Raw genomic sequence first — 18,697 nt, 5'->3', positions numbered from 1 at the left:
ACAAAGCTTATAATTAAAAAATATTAGATAACCTTCATAGTAAACATGAAGAAGTGTTCGATTAGTGTATATTTCCAATGCTTTTTTTTTTTTTTGCTATTAAATTAGTTTGAAAGGGAGAACGAACTTTATTTCAGCTAGAATATGTGATATATCTGTATGCAATCATTTTGCTGTATTCTTGCTTGCATCTGTAAAACGTTTAGAAATATACACAGACTGGCCACTGTATTTTAGGTATTGTCAAAAAAAAAAGGGTTATTTGTCAACAGGGGCACCATATAGGGGGGAAAAGTTAGGACAATTCCAAAAAATATCGTTGACATATGTGCAGCTAAGTTAAAAAAAATCTGCTGTTTTCATTGTTTTGAGAGGATGATGAGGATGGTGGCTTTTAATCTTGCATCAAATAGTGAACTGCACTGCATACTGTATGCAGACTTGCATGCATGTACAAATCACCAGCAGTAAATATTGTGCTAGTACTAGTATTGAGCTACAAGACGCAAAACAGTTGCAAGCCTTTGATTAGAGTTATGTAAAGCTTTTGATGGGAAAGTTAGGTCCTAATCCTAATATACACCGACCGGCTACTTTATTAGGTGAAATTGTACAATCCAATGTGATCCAATATTATAACACTACCATAAATTCCACTTTTACAAAGCTTATAATTTGAATATGTGGCAAAGAAATATTAGATATAATGCAGTCCAGTTTAACACCACTGCAACCTTCATAGTAAACATGAAGAAGTGTTCGATCAGTGTACATTTCCAATGCATTAGTATTTTTACCCTATTGTCACAACTGACTGCCACTATAATCATATTGCTGTACATACTGCTGCTTTCAACTTGTTGTAAATCTGCATTTGAACACAATGCCTTTTTTTTTTTTTTGCTATTGAATTAGTTTAAAAGGGAGAACAAACTTTATTTCAGCTACAATATGTGATATATCTGTACTGTATTCTCACTTGTATCTGTACAACTCTATCAATCTGTATAACTCAACAAATCTAGTACAACTCACAACTTTTATGGCCTTCTCATGTATGTAAATGGAGTTGTTGTATTGGATCATATTGGATATGTACCTAATGAAGTGGCTGGTTGGTTTGTTTTTCCAATGCTCCAACTTTTATGACTGACTGACACTATGGCCATATTGTTATGCATATTGCTTCTTTAAAGTTGCTGTAAATCTGTATTTGAACATTTTATGATGCATTTTTTTTGCTAGTAAATTAGTTTGAAAGGGAGAAAGAACTTTATTTCAGCTGTGATATGAATCTGTTTGATGAGTGGTACAATAAAGAAACAATGTAGACCAAGCTTTCTGATGATTGTTGTAGTGCAGAGATTCAATTATATGCCATTTCATGTGCAGCAAGTGAACTGATTATGGTAAAAGAGGGTCAGCTTGTTCTCTGCTGAAGATGGTTAACAATCAACTATAAACTGTTAGCACACATATTTAGCCATCTGTGCTGTCAGCATACATAAAAAAAATAACACACTGAAGCAAATACAAGCATGTTCAAGATTTTAGAGCAATTCAAGTGGGACAAAAATAGAAAAAGCCATGTAGACACAAAACGCTATTAAAACAATACAGGCCATGAAATTACCTTTTACAAATTTTACAATAAAACAAAATTCATGAGTAACTTTAGTGCTTAAAAAAAAAAATAGACTAATTGGTGAAAACCTACAAACCATTGCTGTTGCAGCATCCCTCAATGTCCCTCCCTCATTGTTTCATTACAGATCAAATGTATATACACAGCATAGACATTCATCTTGGTACAAAAATAATAAAACGGCTAAAAAACATGGCTGCCAGGATGGTCATGAAAATGAAAATAATCTAATTTTAAAAATAATCAATGTTCCAAATCAAGATGGAGAATTTTTATTTTTTCTTGGCCAAATTTCGAGGGGAACTTTTCAGCAAGTCTCTGATCTTCAGGTATGTCCCTGTGGCTTCAGCAACTTCAGTGAATTCTGGTGTGTCTTCGAAAGGAACAATGCCAGCTGCAAAGTTGCTCCTATGAGGAACAGCTGATATCTTCTCCACAGGGCTCTGTGGATTGTCTTCCTGACATTTGATTGGACCAGGACTCTGAGGGCTGTCATCTTGGGCTTTGATTGGACCGGGACTCATAGTGGTGTCGTTTTGGGTTTTGACTGGTTCAGGACTCTGTGGACTGTCATCCTCGACTTTCATTGGTTCAGATGCTTGAGAGCAAATCTCTTGAATCCCCGGTTCCTTTTTATTTTCACTGCTTTGACAAGTTTCTGCAGGTTTTGTTGTGTCCATCGCTTCTTCAACCTCTTCTGGTTCTGTGTCTACATGCGCAGGTGTGGACACACTTGGTGAACTGGGCGCAGGTGTTCCCGGCGCAGGTGTTCCCGGCGCAGGTGTTCCCGGCGCAGGTGTTCCCAGTGCAGGCGTCTCACAGTCACTGTTGGTGGCAGTGTCAGCATTTTCTAAAGCTGCCCAAATCAGCCTCTGCTGCTCCTCCAGTTCCTCCAGCGTCAGGTCATCCTCTGTTCCCTCAGCCGCAGCCTCATCAGCTACCCAGTTACGCCCTCGCAGAGCTGGAGAGCCGTTGGTGGGTGTGGGAGGAGGCGTACCTTTAGGAAGAGGTGGGGGAGTGGGTGTAGCAGGAGGAGTGCCATGGGGTAAAGGAGGAGGTGAACTGAAGCAAGGCGAGCCAGGAGGCAGCGGAGGTTGGAACTGGAAGTCACCTGCGCCATGAACATGATAAGGTGTGCCTGGGTCTGAGAGAAGACATGAATAAAGTCAGCCAAAGAAAGAGACGACTGAATCAAAGGTATAACTCTGCAACGCAAACTCTGCACATTTAAAATGCATAACGATGTGTGAAAAGAGTGACTAAGATGAACAGTTACCCGATTCAATATCCATGTCTGAGCTCCTATCCGAAGTCCTATCAGGACTGGACCTTGTCTTCTTCCTTAGCTGTGGAGATGAGTCAGATTCATGTCGTCTCTTGTTGCAGGTGGCACCAGGCTGTCGGCAACAAGAACAACAAGTATTTAAGGGCTCTGCCCAACATGCAATGCTAGTGAACTGCGTGCAAAAGTAAAAATCCAGAAGCTGGAAAGACAGACATGACTATGCACTTTGATTAGTGTGCCTGGTTGTCTAGAAGGGATTATGATGAATGGGAATCTGCTGCATGTGACGGTGGTTTGAATTCAGAGGATTTCTTTTCTGCCATCAGCTATGAGCATCTGCTGTCAGGCTCACGGTGCCTGCTGGAGCTTTGACAGTTACTTGAAGCAGATTCACGGCCACTTTGAGGTACCGGTGTTGAATCGTTAGCTCAGCTCTCTGTGTCGCTAGCTCTGAGTTAACAGCCACAAGTAGCTGCTGTGTGGGACCTGTGCTGTGTTGTTCGCTGACAGCTATCAACTTGGGAGTGTCTGTATGGCTATAGAGCAAGCGACAGAGTCAGGAGACGCTGGTTTTTATCAGAGGGGATGGACAGCCAGGGGTAGTTGGTGATGAAAGCTGCAAAATGTAATTGTATTATCTCGGTTTCAACCAGTAGAGGGAGGTAACTATGCATATTTATAGCGCAATATATGGAATTCAAATACTAAACGGTCAAAATTTGAACCTGAATCGAGCAACAACACGACTTAATATCAATATACACTAGTTTCATCATGCAACAACACGACTTAATATCAATATACACTAGTTTCATCATGAAAAAGTGGTTTGAGGGTTGAGTTACACCTCAATTATTAGATTGCATAATAAAAAGTTAATGCTTGTTGAATGCTAAATAAATCATGGCAATATTTATTATGGTGTTATTATAATCCTTAAGTGATTGTTATGGAACGTCATAGTATCACAACAGCTTCTGTTTTTCATTTTAAATGAGAGTTCTATTATGGAAAATTAACACAAATCTGATCAATAGTGCTCAAGGTGTTTTCTTTGTCATTGTGTGAGATAGGAAGCTGTTACGGGAAGCAGGAAAAGGACTAGATGACAGACAGGATGAACCCAACCACTTGTGCGGCTTTAATTACCATGGGGAAGTTGTTGGACAGATAGGCTGCATAGTTTTGCTTCATGTGACTGGTCTGCATTGGAATCGAACCATACTGCATGAATTCCTGGAGGTCAGACAAAAAGTGAGAAAAGGGTGAGATGTGCGACCGTCACCTGTGCCATTATGATGCATACATTTATACACATACACACACAAATCTACAGAACATTTCCGACCTTTGAGCAAATTTTAAAAAGGTATACATACAAGAAAATATATTCATCATTTGAAAAGATTATATCGTCGCACTTACATCTTTCATTATGTGCGGTGCAGGTACATTGAAGCCTGGAAAATCGACCAGTTTGGAGACATCGTAAGAGATGTTTTGCGAATTGGTATTGTCTGTTAGATTACCATCATTTGAAACTGGGAAACACAAAAAAAACATATTCAGCAAATATATATTTTACACGACATCACTCAAAGAAAAAAGTCAGTGGTTTTAATTTTATTTAAAAACATACCATTTCCATCATACATCGTTAAGCCAGAGTTTTCCATCTCTGCCTCTTTTAGCCAACCTGGTGGGTAGCCCAGCTGCCTCATACGATAAATCAGAGGAGGGAGCGTGTTGCCATCGATTCCCAGAGCTGTCAACAATTCTTCACTGTTTAAAAGCACAACACATTAAAGATTACCTTCGCCATGGTAAAACAGATATTGCATGTGATTAAATGATGTTTGTCTGTTGTGCATAAACAATCATGCCTCAGGACGCCAGGCTTGTATTTAGCGAACCGCTCCTCCACTTCGTCAGCATGGTATCGCTGGTTACCCTGCATGGCCTGGTTGTTGTTCTGATTAAACTCCTTTCTTCTCTCATTAATTGCAGCCATGTCTTTAGGCTAGAAGGATAACAACGTACAAATGTAGTAGTTAGGACTCTTCTTGTGTTTACCTTCAAAACAAGGTTATGTTGATTTGTTCTCACCTTTGGACAGTCTCTCATCTGATGCCCACTCGAACCACAGTTGAAACACATAGATTTGGGTCTACAATGAACAGATCAGTGATAGACTCATTATTTAGCTATACGCCACACAGGAACAGGAACAAGGCATAAACAGACAATGGGAACTATATAAAGCTTCATTAATAATCCCAAACATACCTTTTGTCTTTCATTTCTATCTCCTGTCCATCTGTGCCAATGACATGGTTGAAAACCTGGAGATAGCTTTACAACAATTCAGGAAATCTACAAATTTTAAAATGAGGACATCTTTCCCTGAACAAAAATTCTTATCCCAGGACAAAACAGTTCTCTAAGTGTATAGCACATTCAAAACAAATAATTTATTAATTCATTCATCTTAAAGATACTTTGGAACGACCCAGCCCTCTGTCATCTGGGGGTTTTCATTCACCAGAGGCTGTCCAAGTTTATCGAGACTGAAAGTTTGGAAATGTAAGACGCTTCCAACCACCTAAGACAGGAAAACAGTTTATGATGTGTCAATATAGCATTACATTTAAGTTTCTATGTGCCAACACATTGTACAATGTGCAAACCACCTCACCTTAAAGGCTTCTGTTGTTGTTCTTACACCACTGGAAGCAGACTTCTGCAGATCTTCGTCCATTGCAAAAGCTGAATTCTTCAAGACGGTAGAACATGTTTGGTTTTTTTAAAGCCAGATCATAAATTCATTGACAATAATCACAAAATCTCTTCTTGGTAAATACCTGAGGTTTTATGTGACAGGTAGATTTTTTCGTTTCATTGCTTGGTTTGTGGTGCTTCAAAATCACATTGGAGATGGAATCTTCAATTTCTTGACGACACTGCCTGAAGGGGCGGACATTTATTATTGATCATTCACCACAATATAGTGGTTCAGTAGTAATTTAGTGGTGACGTGAACACACAGCAAGCTTAATCAGCTTGTGCTGTATTTTCATCTGCGTACCTTTGTCTCAATCAATTCCCTATTCTGAAATTTATATAGGAAAATGTTTTAAAGTTTAAATCTATTTAAATCAATGTTTGCAATGTTGTAAGAACAGAAAAAAAAGAGCTGTTTCCATTTAATTTTGTCCTGACAAAGAAACAAAAAAATCCAGTTCAAAAATCAAGTTCAAATTAAATCAGATTATGCAACAAGGACTCTGACTGCATCCATGTAACTGTAGGCTATTTATCCGAATACGCAACAGAAAATATTATATATTATATAATAGGTAGGAGTTCTCTGTGTTGTGGATCTAGGCGCAGTAAAGCTTTGATTATTCAATTTGGCCACAGGATTAGGCTACTGATGACAGATTAGTGGATGGGACATATTAACGGAAGATGTGCAGCCGATTCACGTTAGAAATTAAAAAGATTAAAATAAATGGATATTGCATTTAGCAGGCAGTAGACCTTTAAGTTTTTATTTTGTGCTTGTGTATAGACTGGACAGAGTTTACTCAAAACTGAAGGGTCAGGGTTAATATTAACTTTGCAAATGAAGAAACACAATTTTGTTCCTTTTCCTATACATTTGTGATTATGAAAAGATCCAGTGTTTGATATTTAAAGGGCTCTAGATGTGCTAGAAATTAAATACATGGTATATTAATGTAGGTACAGATTCAAAATGAGTATCTGCTGACATAAACATAAGCTGAGCTACTTAAACATGATTTCATGATGGGGAAAAAAGAGCGCTTACTTTGAAATAATGTTGTTTGCGTAAAGGATCTGCAGTACTGGTCCGTCAAAATTGATATCTTCGACTGTGATGCCGCTGTGAAAGTCAGAGGGGAATCAGCTTTGCTTACTTACAGTTTCGATTGATTTGAATTGCGCATGAGCCTGTGTGAGCTGACGACGCGTTTAATTACCTCGGCCGTGTCAGGATGTTGAGTTTTCTCCTCAAATCTTTATGTGATCTGCGCGTTAAGGAGACAGACAAGGCAAGGATACAAAAACAAAACATGCTGAGGGTGTGTGTGTGCAGACAGGACGCTCACTGTGCTAGCAGGGCTACATCCACAAAGCTAGTCAGCGCCTGCGACAAGGATATTCTCCTCAGTGAGTCTCTGGATGTAATCGTCGCACTCCTCCAGCCTGCTCCGGAGCCGGCTCGTCTCCTCCTGGTCTTCCTCGTCATCTGTGAAGCGTATGTGCGTCGGGACGGCCGGTGCGGAGTCATCGAGCTGCTCAAAGAGCTCACTATCCCCGAAATCAACCTCAGCCATTTTTCTTTACCCAAGCTCTGCGGCTACAGGACACATCGAGGTCAGAGGTCAAAGCAGCTGCTCTGCGTCTTCATTCGTCCTCGTTGTGCCACGTGGTTGAAATGTTTTGGGGCGGGAGAGATTGGTGGGTTTTTGTGTTTTAAGCCCACTATTTTGTTTTATAGGTGCTGGCTGTTTTTAAACATCTGTTCAGACTGTTTACTATTAAACAAGCGATAAGATAAACACACATGTGCTCTGACCTGTGTGTATGTCTGGAGACACTTCTATTCGCAGCTCAGTCTTTGGCCTGTAAGACAAGTTTGAGGGCTAAAATACTCGTAAGCGTAATAGTGTTGTGAGAAGTTCGACTCTTTTTACTGAATCGGATCACTTACTCTCGGACGGTAAATTGAACTAATCTTTTTTTTTTGTCATTTAATTCATTCACAAATTAAGCTTTTGTGAAGCACTAAATCACTTGAGCCAATTGTTTCGAAAATGGGTTCATTACTCGGAGCTTCAGTTATGGTGACCTGGTGCCAGGCTGCAGTTAAATTAAGCTAGTTGGTGGACAGGAAGTTTTTAATTACACACTGATTAATATGTTCTATTCACAAATAAAGATCAATAAGATGATGAATGTGTGTATTGTGTTATTGAGAAGAGTGCTGGGAAAATATGTCATAGGTTTATGTGGTAAACCTATGTCATAGGTGTGCTTGTGTAACTATGGCAGAAGGTGATTATGTAGGATGGGGGACAGTCAAAGATTTTTAGTGAGTTTCTTTTTTTTGCTCACAATTTCTCCACATTTTGAAAACACTCGCTCAGAGTGTTGAAGGTGCTCAAATTCAAAACTGTCTCAACCTGTCACCAACCAGTCAGGTGATTCATTCTGGCAACAAAGAAATTTGTGCTCCGGACGTCATATGTCACATGTTTTTTTTCGCACCAAAGCAAGCTTCGAAGCAGTGCTTCTATGGAATTGTAGTTCAGGGTTTGAAGCACCTATCAGAGGAGATGGAGAGCCAGGGGTGGTTGGTGATGAAAGCTGTCACCTGCCACATCAGTCAATAACAATATTAAATTGTATTATCTCGGTTTCAACAAGTAGAGGGAGGTAGCTATGCATATTTATAGCACAATATATGGAATTCAAATATTAAATGGTCAAACATATTTATAGCACAATATATGGAATTCAAATATTAAATGGTCAAAATTTGAACCTGAATTGAGCAATAACACGACTTAATATCCATATACACTAGTTTAATCACAAAAAAGTGGTTTGAGGGTTCAGTTACACTTCAATTATTAAATTGCATAATAAAAAGTTAAAAGCTTGTTGAATGCTAAATAAATCACGGCAATATTTATTATGGTGTTATCATAATCCTTGAGTGATTGTTGTGGAACATCATAGTATCACAACAGCTTCTGTTTTTCATTTTAAATGGGAGTCCTAATAAGGAAAATGAACACAAATCTGATAAATAGTGCTCAAGGTGTTTTACTCACGAGTCATATAAAAGATTAGTTCAAATTGAACGACTCGTTCACGATCGACACGCGTAATGTTTCTGTTCGTTCACGCTCAGCTAGCTGGTTTTGTCGTAGCCGTCTTTGCTTTCTTTATCATGTCAACGCTCTTCCTCCAGCACAAGACATAACTGTGGAGTGAGTGCAGCTTCCAGCAATGTCAGGTTGCTCGACTATACATCTAACTTTACCGCAGTGGGACGGCGGCTCACGTAAAATCCGCTTTATTTACCTGGTGAACCTGACATCGTTCAGGCTGACAGACTGTCCCAATGAGGTGAGTGTTAAATATTAATATATATATATTACTGCAGACTCAAGTTTTGTTTTCCCCCTCACAGCTTTAACGAAGATTTGTATTTAGGACTACATTTCCCATAATTCCCTGACACCAGCGCCATTCAGTAGGGACCAATCAGAAAACGTCATTCGAAATATAAAATAAAAACAATGCTAAACATATAAAACATTTACTTAACACAGAATAAATGTAATATTGTGTAATTTACATGAATAACGTTTGCCTAAGATTCTTTTTTAATATAAAATATGTTCATTAAAGGTCCAGTGTGTCAGATTTAAGGGGCTCTGTTTATATAAATAAGGCAGAAATTGAATATAATGTGCATAACTATGTTTTTATTAATGTATAATCACTCTAGGAAGGTGTGGGTGAAACAAGAGGGTTTCAATCCACTATTAGATGCTACATGAGACATTATGTATCGTCCATGGATGTAGGCTCTTATAATGTATCCATATGATCTCTGTATCTATTTCAGAGTCAGGCGGTTCCTCTCTATTTAGGAGCCGATCTCTTCTCCAACACAGACATCCGTACAGAGAACCATCCGAGACATCACGCCAAGTTTGCCAAGAAAGGACTGGCGACCAAAATAAATTTTGCCTCAGGTATAAAAAAGACATAGAAAATACTATAATAAGATAAAACACTGACTAACACTTGACAATGTTGTCTTCTGGTTGCAGCATTCAGGTTTCATGGGTTGAAAGTGCCTACTGTAAATAACAGCCTCTGGTTCTACAGCGTTCAAGGACTTTTTCGAGTAGCCTTCGAAATGTACAGTAAACAAGAGCAGCTTGCTGTACTAGAGAACTTCCAGGTGAAGTACAGCTCACATTAAGATACATTTGCTTCGATCTATAAATACCCCAGTACATCTTCATATATTATTCTTTCCTTTTGTAGGATGTTTGGAAATCACAGATAAATGACAGCCCTCTGAAAATGAGTTATAACCTCAGCGTGCAGCTCGACTTTGCACCATCCAGCAGCTCATGTGGTGCAGATTCAAGGAATGAAATGCCACAACCTCAGCGAGAGTCGGTGGATGTAAACAGCGGTGATACATCAGCGGATCATGATTACTGTTCTTTTCCCAAGCAGAGATTACAAACTGAGCAAAACCAAATAATAACCACAGTGAGACAGAAACTGCACAGCTTGGATGACAAACTCTCCTCTGAGACTCAAAGCTACACAGAACTGGAGATGATCTTGATGCTTTTGGAGAACATCGATCGGTACATAAACGGGAACCTGGAAGAAAAGGATGTGACAGAAACTGTGCTAGCCCTACTAAAGGCCAAAGACTGGGGCTGTGTGTATTCAAGTTCCCTGCTCAGTTGTATCGGACGTTGGCTTGGACAGCAGTTTCATGCAGCCAACAGCAGCATCAGCCAGAAAGTTGAGGGCTTTAAAGTTCATCATATCGAGCGAATAAGTGACTTGCCACCTGCTGAGGAACTAGCCACAGAGCTGTTCCCAGAAGCCATGCAAACTCTGCTGCTTCACTGGATGGGCTTAAGTGAAGAGTCCACCCTGGAGAAGAGACACAGCGAGTACCCGATCCTGCTCCTTATCCTGGAGTTTGCCAACCACAACCTCATCACTGGGGTGGCTCATGTGCTGTACTCCAGTCTTATATGTAAATGATATATTTGTATTTTTGTATGTGAAGTTGTCTTTCAATAACCAGGGCATGGTGACAATTCAACTGTCAAATTTCAGTGGAACCAAACAATCATGTTTTACAAAATTTACTGCAAGTAAGTTGTTTGAAATGCACAAAATAAATGACAGTTAAACAATTAAATTCAACATCAATTTGATCCTGTATAATTTTGGCTTCATTTGTTACATTGTAAATATAAATTGATATTGGAAAAATATTATTTTATCCTCAACGCCCAGCTCTAGCTACAACACCGACTCTATTTGGAATAAAATGTAACGACCCACACAGATATCACATAAAATACAAATTAAGATTAAAACCTTATTCAACACAAAACTAATTTATTTCAAGAACATTTGAATTATGTGATTACTTCTCTCAAAGCACAGTTTAATCTGTGGCAATGCTGAAGACAATATGTACTACAACCCACTGTTTTGTTTTTTCCCCCAGACGAATCAGGAGAAATTAAACTGACGGATTAAACTGATTATGTTAAATTGACTTCAGATGCCTTTCACTAAATGGATGTAAACAGTGTTCACTTGCACCACGTTATATTCAGTTTATGTTCAAACAATCACATATCAATATATACTGGAGTTTAAAAATAAAAAAGCTACCACATTGTTCAAACAAATGTCTAATTTGAACCAGTATCGACCAGTCACACTGATGCATCCTTTTGCAAAGATGTACAGATTATTAAACACTGAGACAAACTCAGCATCTGGCTATTTACACTGTAATGTTCCAATAGGTGAGATGTTTGTCTATAAATAAATTACAGAATCAGAGCAACATCCATGCAAGCTGGAGAGCTGGCGATGAATTGGTGGTCCTATACGATCAGATGAGTGGCAAAGACGGCCAGCGTTTGGCACTAAATAGAATCCATTCCACGTGAGAATGAGGAGGAGAAGCCGAGGCCCATTCCCCTCTGGGTGTGTGTCTGAGACCGAGCCATCTCGTACTGAACGTCAAGGTTCCTAAACATCTCCTCCTGCTTCTGAAGAGTCTTCATGCCTTCGTCGTTAATTGGTTTGGAAGCTTCGGCGGCCTCATCATCTCCCTGTGAAGACAGCAGATTAAATGTAACGGCGGTCGATTCAAGATTTAACTGAAGCGTCCAAGTGAAATACCATAGTTAGACTTACTTTAATACCCATAAGTTTGCGAAATTTTACATTTTGGTCCTTGTTTCCAAAGTTGAGCTTCTCCCACAACTCAGCTGTCTGGGACTTGTCCTTAATTAAAAACAAAAACATCTTGTAATCATAAATCTAAACAAATATTGTACACCAAAGCTCGAGAACATATTTTTTTTAAAAGAGGATATATAAAGCAAAATCCAATCTTACCCCATCTTTCTTTCCCTGCCATAGCATTTTCCTCTTCTTCTCCTGCTCTGCAAACTTCATGGGGTTTACAGAGGATGGGTTATAGTAGCTAGGCACAGCGATACCAGTCTCTGCCAGTGTTTTTGCTTGAAGGGCTGCCATCTGTGCTGCCATGGCAATCTGAGGCGTGACCTGCGTCCCAGAGGCCAGGAGGGCTGCCACATTGAGTCCAGGGTTTGTGGCAGCTGCTGCTGCGGCGGCGGCTGCTGCAGCGATAGGGGCAGCCACTGGAACCAAAAAAAACAAAAAAACACACCGACCGATATAAGTATGTAACTGAATCCTGACTAAAACGATCACGCTTTTTTAAAAACACAATAAGCGCCTCTCACCTGCGGCTATCTCCTGCTGTTGCTGCTGCTGTTTCTCAAACATTTCCTTCTCTTTCTGCTCCTGTAGTTTCTTGGCTCTCTCTAGCCTGGGAAGAATAAGTGAAAATAATGTTACCTGTGTGGTTTAATGGCGCATTGTGTTTACAGCTGCGTACCTAAAAGTGATAATATGACCTAAAAGCAAAAAAAAATAAATAAATCATAGCAGCCAGACTTTACATTAGTATACTTTGAGCATATTTGGCTTTATTTAACAGGGGACAGTGAAGATTTGACAGGTGAGGGGAAAGAAAGGAGGGGCGACATGCAACAAAGGTCCCCGGCCAGACTAAAAAGAAATAAAAATGTGGATGGTGAAATTACATGGTCAGTGTCTTTGACACCTCGGCCACCAGTGCACCACACCTATCACATTATATTTCCTTGTCTTCCTAGCAATATGTTTCCTCTTATGAACAACAACGCTCTCTGGCAAGTGCAACATAGATAAGAAGTCAGATTACAGTTAACTAATGTATGCTTGACCGCTAGCCGTATCATCTTCTTACAATAACAGGCTTTGATAGAGTAGTAAAAGTTGACAATGTCTGTAAAATAAGAAAAAAAAAAGGCTTTGTAGCTGCAATTACGCAGATGCAATAAGAGCCACTGACATTGGCCAGAACAGTATGACCAACCATCTGTATTTGTAAATGCCCTGTAAACTGTTGCCTTGCCTTCTGGCCAGGGCCTCTTGTGCATCCATAGCTGTGTTTCGGCCCCGGAAGGCAGGTGGATTAACAGACCTGCTTCGACTCTTTCTGCGCACTTTCTCACTCCTTTTCTTTCGTTCCCTGGTGGAAAAACAACAACAAAAAGAATTCAATAAAACATATAGATAAAGATGGCAATTACGTGGGACAACAAATGCAGACATTTCAAGTCAACCCACCTGCTCTTACTGCGACTTCTGCTATGATGACGGTGTTTGGTCCTTGAACCTGAGCGAGACCTAGCCTTCTTCTTCCTGTCCCGGCTACGCGATCGCGACCGCCGTTTGTCCCTGCTTCTGCTGTGATGCCGCCTGAAAGCAATAGTATCCCAGCAACATGAATCAAAGAAATTACTGATGTGAATTAAAGTGAAACTATAATTGTTTATCCCCGATAAAGATATTTACAATAAATGCTGAGTTGTTTTAGTCCTTTTAAACATATTTCTTAACGGCTCAATCCCACCGGGCATGGCTGCGTCGTGGCCGTTCTAGGCAATGTTTGTGATTCCACCAGAAGCGCCGCAGCACATTTCAGAAGCGACTCTCCATTCTGCTAAGCCGAGAATACGTGGCCGTTCTAGTTTTGACGGACACCGCAACAAACCACATAGAACAGCACCTAACAGATCGAGCTAGCCGAGTGTGACACCCTTTGCAGAATCCTAAAAACAGACTAAAGGCAAACTATTTAACTACCTATTTACTCATGATAGAAGCACATGATGAACAAAGTCTGGCAGGAGAGAAGCTCCGCTTCTGAAACACTCCTGGTGGAGAACAGACCAATACACAGCATCATAGACCCACCCCCGGTGGGATCCAGGGGTTATGCAGTATATTGACCAGACCAACCTCTCTCGTGAGTGTGACCTAGACAAGCTCCGGCCCTTGGACGACTTCCTGTCTTTGCGTCTGGACCGCTCCTCTCCGTTCTCTGCTGAAAGTCTCTCTGGCTCTTGCTGCTCGTCTGTTTTTCTGTGTGATTTGGACGACTTCTGAGAGTCTCTCTTTCGTGCCTGTTTTAAGAAGAAGTTGTCTCTTTCAGGAAAATAGTGCAACAAAAAGAGTTAGTACCATGGCGTACAGCAGAAGGTATGTAATTAAATTTTGACAAGTTGAAGAAAAAAAAAAACCTTGTCATTTTGTAATTTCAAATCCACTTACATAACATATACAGAATGCCATTCTGTGAACATGATTGCAAGTGTGGATATTTCTGGGATAATTATAGGAATTAAATCATGTTTGGAATCCTCAAATCTTTTAATAGTGTGCATGCAAACCTTAAAATGTGATTCTCAGGGGGAAAAAGATGTAGTTTGTCAGCTCAGTGTTACCTAAATGCTTTGAACTTGAACCCACTGAAAGGTAGAAGTAGGGATGGGCATCAAACTTACTTTTTACAGCCTCTGTACGTCATCCAAATCACACAACACACAATGATAGCATGAAAAACACCTCCAAATTAAAATGATGCATTTCTACAATGGGTTTTTTTTTTTTGTTTTTTTTTGCCATGTGATGTGACAAAAATCACCAAAAAAACACCAGGAGATTCTGTTTGGGTTCATTGAAAGAATAATTAGTTAAATTATGCCCATCCCTAGCTGAAAGAGATGCAAGAGTTAATTCCATTTGTTCTACTAACAGTGTGAAACAAATAGAGTTTGAATGGCAGATAGTTACCTGTCCCAGTAGTAGGCATATTATTTTGCTATGTCAGCAGGGTCTTCTGTTCAGTCTCTTCGTGCATTAGCACGCTGAGTATGATTTATTGTAGAAATGTTATCATGTGATCTACACACAGCTTTTAACAAAAAAAAAAAAAAAAGGAAAAAAAAAATCTACTTTTCACCATTTATTATGGTTACAAATAATGACAGATATCCAAGGATGAAAGTTTCCTTTGAGACATGTCAACATAGGGAGGGTTAAAAAAAAAGAAAAAGACCCTCCCTATGTGAGTAAGGCCATCTCCATCTATGTTTTTTGTTCTGAACTTATTGTAACTTGTCTAATAAAACATACTCACCTTGACCTATAACTAACAAGGAATATAACACAACTCAAAAATCACATCAAAATGTGTTTCTATGTGTCATAGATATGAAATTATTAATTACCTCTTTGCTCCTGCTGCGACTCCGTCTGTATTTTCTGTCTCCTGTAAACAGAAGAAAGCAGAGTGCCGACAAATAAGCAAACATGTGGCCACATGTGAAGGAAAGCGACTGTATATAGGTTAGAGTAGATTTTCTGTCAGGGAACTGAACCCTTCCTATGCACAATCTGCACTTTTGAAAAAGAACATACGAGTGTAGACTTTGTCCAGTAATTGTAGTTATATGTTATACTGCCACATGCTAATGTAACTACATGTTTGCACAAATTTATTTTTGTGTCCGAGTAAATGGGTGACTGTTTTCTTCCCCCTCATGAATGTACACTAAGAACAAATTTCATACCTCGACCCTAAACTGATTCTTCTGGCACGTTCAGTGCTGTGTGAGTGCTGTTACTGAATACTAACGTTTTCTGTCCCTGGAGCGTGACCTTGAACGTGAATGATGGTGCTTGGAGCTTCTGGGAGATCTGGATGACTCCATGTTGTGTTTTTTTCTGTGATGAACTGGGGAACCTGCTCTGGTCAAGTCGACAGAGTCATTGTCACTCGCCTGAAAGAAACAAATACAAGGAGAAAAAAAAGAAAGCCCAGCAGGAAATCAGTGTGGTTCACAATGATCAAGCACTGTTGTCCTAGTTGTATGCACTCCCAAAGGCGGTGTGAACTATTTCTTAACATCAGCCCACAACCCATTAGAGAACTCTGAAATATAACTGAGTAATACAGTGATGTTAAAGAACCACAGTGCAGGCTTATTGCTGGTATCACTTTGCTCGATCTCACCCCTGTAAATGGGACGCACACTGACAATGATGCTCTGCACTATGCCGAGTGCACACCAACTTAATAATGTTACTGTATCCCAAATGGGTCTTTAAATAGAAATATAGATGTGACTAGTGCCAAATAAGTAGTAAGACAAGTATTAAAGTGCACCAGCTCTAATCAAGGTGATCAGTCATTTGTTTCTTTAACCATGTGCTCATTAGCTTTATAAATGCAATGCTGTACTTGTGCATCACTGTTTAATTCACGGTGTTAGCTAAATGTCTGTCTCTTGGCATCAAATCCATTTTTAAAAGGCAAATTTAGGGCACTGATTTGGGTCACTGAAGGATATTATGAACATTTATCAATGGATTTTAAAGGATTACTCAAAGCAACACTGATAATATCCGTTTGCTTCACCAATACTAACCAATGGTGAGAGTCTATGGTTACAACTTGGGAATCCACCAACTCCAATGAATTTATTTAAAAGCACATTTTAACATGGTTTTAGTCAGGACAGCCTACACTGCTATACAGCCCATATATACTTGCACCCTATGCTTTTGGTGCATCCTGCCTTAGCCTTGTGATGCTAATTCACTGTGCATCCCGTGCTATACATGTGACTTCCCTTTGGGTGCTTATTTAATCACATCAACAGTGTCCAAGTCAGGAGTTTGATATTTGATTTACTTTAGTTTATGGGTCACTGCTTACCATTCATACAGACTAAAAATGGCATTTTCAAAATAGCACTACCTTAGTTCAACTAGCTGGCTTTGAAAGGAGATTAAAAAAGATTCTGTAACAGCTGATTTGATCGATGGACAACAATTAGGGATGTAACGATGCATCATGACACGATTAAAAATCGGTACAAATGCGTGACGATTCGCACCAGGTGACAGAAAAAATGAATCGCGATTCTTCGCGAATGCGAGAGAAGTAGGATATCTTCTTTTTTTAAAAATTAGAAATAGGTTACGTCATCTTAAAAAAAGTCACTGGTTGGTGATTCATTTGTTCAATGTCAGACGTCAAGCATTGTGACTTACGTCACTACGTAGAACGAGGGAAGACATGGCGACGGTAGAAAATAGTTTTGAAATAGAGGACGCACCGAGCAGTTTTAAATCACCTGTGTGGCGGCATTTTGGATTCACTATATACACAAATACAACCAGTGAGAAATGGACAGACAAAACCAAAACAGCATGTAAATATTGCAGGAGACTGCGGACATATAGCTGCAACACGAGCAACATGCAGCAGCGTATTATCCACCAAAGTAACGTTACACCACCTCGTGAGCGAAAACTGCACATTACACCAGTTAACTCGTGAGATTGTTTCTAAAGAAAGGAGACATTTGTCATGTATTTTGTTGTTGAAGTTTCACTTTTTTTTTTATAAAGGGAAGACAAACTGTTTGAGAGTTTCTGTATTTGTTTTCCTACAAATAAAAAGATAATTTTATTTGGTCATAATCTGTCTGTAGCTTATTTTGATTAAAAAAAACGTGAGAAAATCGTATCGCGAACAAAAAAAAAATCGTGAACCGTATGGAGTCGTGAATTGAGTGAGAATCGTTACATCACTACTAGCTGGCGTTAAAAGGAGATTAAAAAATAAAATAAAATCCATCTCAGAGGCCATCACAATGCTACTGAGAGAGAAGAGACCCATTGTGTAGCAGCTGATTTGATTGATGGACATAACAAAGGATGCAAAAATTGCACTAAACCTATTTAAGTTTTTCCACAGTGCACATTTGCATGCAAGTTTTTACCTCATACCTGTTTTGTGTTGTTACATGTAAGGCTACTGCAACAAAAGAATTATCTATATATCTATACATTTACTGATGTTTATACTTTGTGTGCCCCTTCTCTTAATTTGAAATACGACATCCGGTGGGTCATGACAATGCTTTTTTTTTTACCATAATTAAAACCCAGCTTGTGAAGGAAGCTACAGATTAAAAACAAAAAGCCAGTATTGCATGCTATGCCGTGCTCTCTGTGTTAATTACAGCCCCGCTTCTCTCGCCATTCATCCTCCACCGGAGAGCTGTTTCAGCGTTAGCCAGGTCGGCTAGGCTAGGCTAGGCTAACTAACGATAACCGCCATCTTTACGGGGAAAAATGATTTCTAAATACAACCGTAAACCTGCAATAACGTTACTTAGACGTCGCTGCATTCGCCTGCGTCTTGATTGTCGTTGCATAACGCTACTTACCGACATAATCCTCGAGCGCAGTGTGTGCGTAACGCGTCCGTTTTGTTGACTGTGCGCACGGAGAGGTAGCTTAGCCGCAGCTAGCAGCCTGAGCTTAGCGTTTACTCTGGGGTTGCCAGGTTTGACCTATTCAATCCCCCCTCCTACGGTCAGACAAATTCCCCCCAAAAAAAGAGTTGAATCTAACAAGTATCAGAAAAAGGCAGATATGTAGAATACATAAAAGTAAAAACACACCAACTTGATGTAGTTACATAATAATTACAAATAATGCGAGATGTT

The 18,697-nt window shown here is 39.6% G+C and overlaps 3 protein-coding genes across 4 annotated transcripts; 1 reads left to right on the top strand and 2 right to left on the bottom strand.

The window, feature by feature from the left end:
- Window positions 1-1,325: 1,325 nt before the first annotated feature.
- On the bottom strand, window positions 1,326-7,360 carry zcchc8 (zinc finger, CCHC domain containing 8). Its single transcript, XM_010732514.3, has 14 exons — window positions 7,117-7,360; window positions 6,935-6,977; window positions 6,763-6,837; window positions 5,792-5,894; window positions 5,626-5,703; window positions 5,429-5,532; window positions 5,217-5,282; window positions 5,037-5,097; window positions 4,814-4,950; window positions 4,570-4,712; window positions 4,356-4,471; window positions 4,080-4,166; window positions 2,922-3,042; window positions 1,326-2,789 (listed from the first exon to the last, which is right to left on the bottom strand). The coding sequence occupies exons 1-14, from the start codon at window positions 7,289-7,291 to the stop codon at window positions 1,918-1,920; spliced, it is 2,181 nt and encodes a 726-aa protein (XP_010730816.2). The 5' UTR covers window positions 7,292-7,360; the 3' UTR covers window positions 1,326-1,917.
- Window positions 7,361-8,864: 1,504 nt separating this feature from the next.
- Window positions 8,865-11,298, top strand: si:ch211-110p13.9 (uncharacterized). Its single transcript, XM_010732517.3, has 4 exons — window positions 8,865-9,092; window positions 9,598-9,727; window positions 9,806-9,939; window positions 10,026-11,298. The coding sequence occupies exons 1-4, from the start codon at window positions 8,973-8,975 to the stop codon at window positions 10,770-10,772; spliced, it is 1,131 nt and encodes a 376-aa protein (XP_010730819.3). The 5' UTR covers window positions 8,865-8,972; the 3' UTR covers window positions 10,773-11,298.
- On the bottom strand, window positions 11,114-18,546 carry rsrc2 (arginine/serine-rich coiled-coil 2). 2 transcript variants are annotated; one of them, XM_010732516.3, is made up of 10 exons: window positions 18,416-18,546; window positions 15,811-15,955; window positions 15,404-15,444; window positions 14,133-14,296; window positions 13,458-13,589; window positions 13,243-13,359; window positions 12,527-12,612; window positions 12,156-12,421; window positions 11,952-12,041; window positions 11,114-11,866 (listed from the first exon to the last, which is right to left on the bottom strand). In XM_010732516.3, the coding sequence occupies exons 1-10, from the start codon at window positions 18,419-18,421 to the stop codon at window positions 11,678-11,680; spliced, it is 1,236 nt and encodes a 411-aa protein (XP_010730818.2). In that variant the 5' UTR covers window positions 18,422-18,546; the 3' UTR covers window positions 11,114-11,677. The 2 variants fall into 2 exon arrangements, with proteins under 2 accessions (XP_010730818.2, XP_019113074.1); XM_019257529.2 differs by having other exon boundaries at window positions 13,312-13,359.
- Between the last annotated feature and the right edge of the window lie 151 nt (window positions 18,547-18,697).

Source organism: Larimichthys crocea, chromosome III, assembly GCF_000972845.2.
Source record: "Larimichthys crocea isolate SSNF chromosome III, L_crocea_2.0, whole genome shotgun sequence".
Lineage (NCBI taxonomy): Eukaryota > Metazoa > Chordata > Actinopteri > Sciaenidae > Larimichthys > Larimichthys crocea.
Note: the sequence above shows the minus strand (reverse complement) of the source record. Positions and strands in the feature narration are given on the sequence as shown.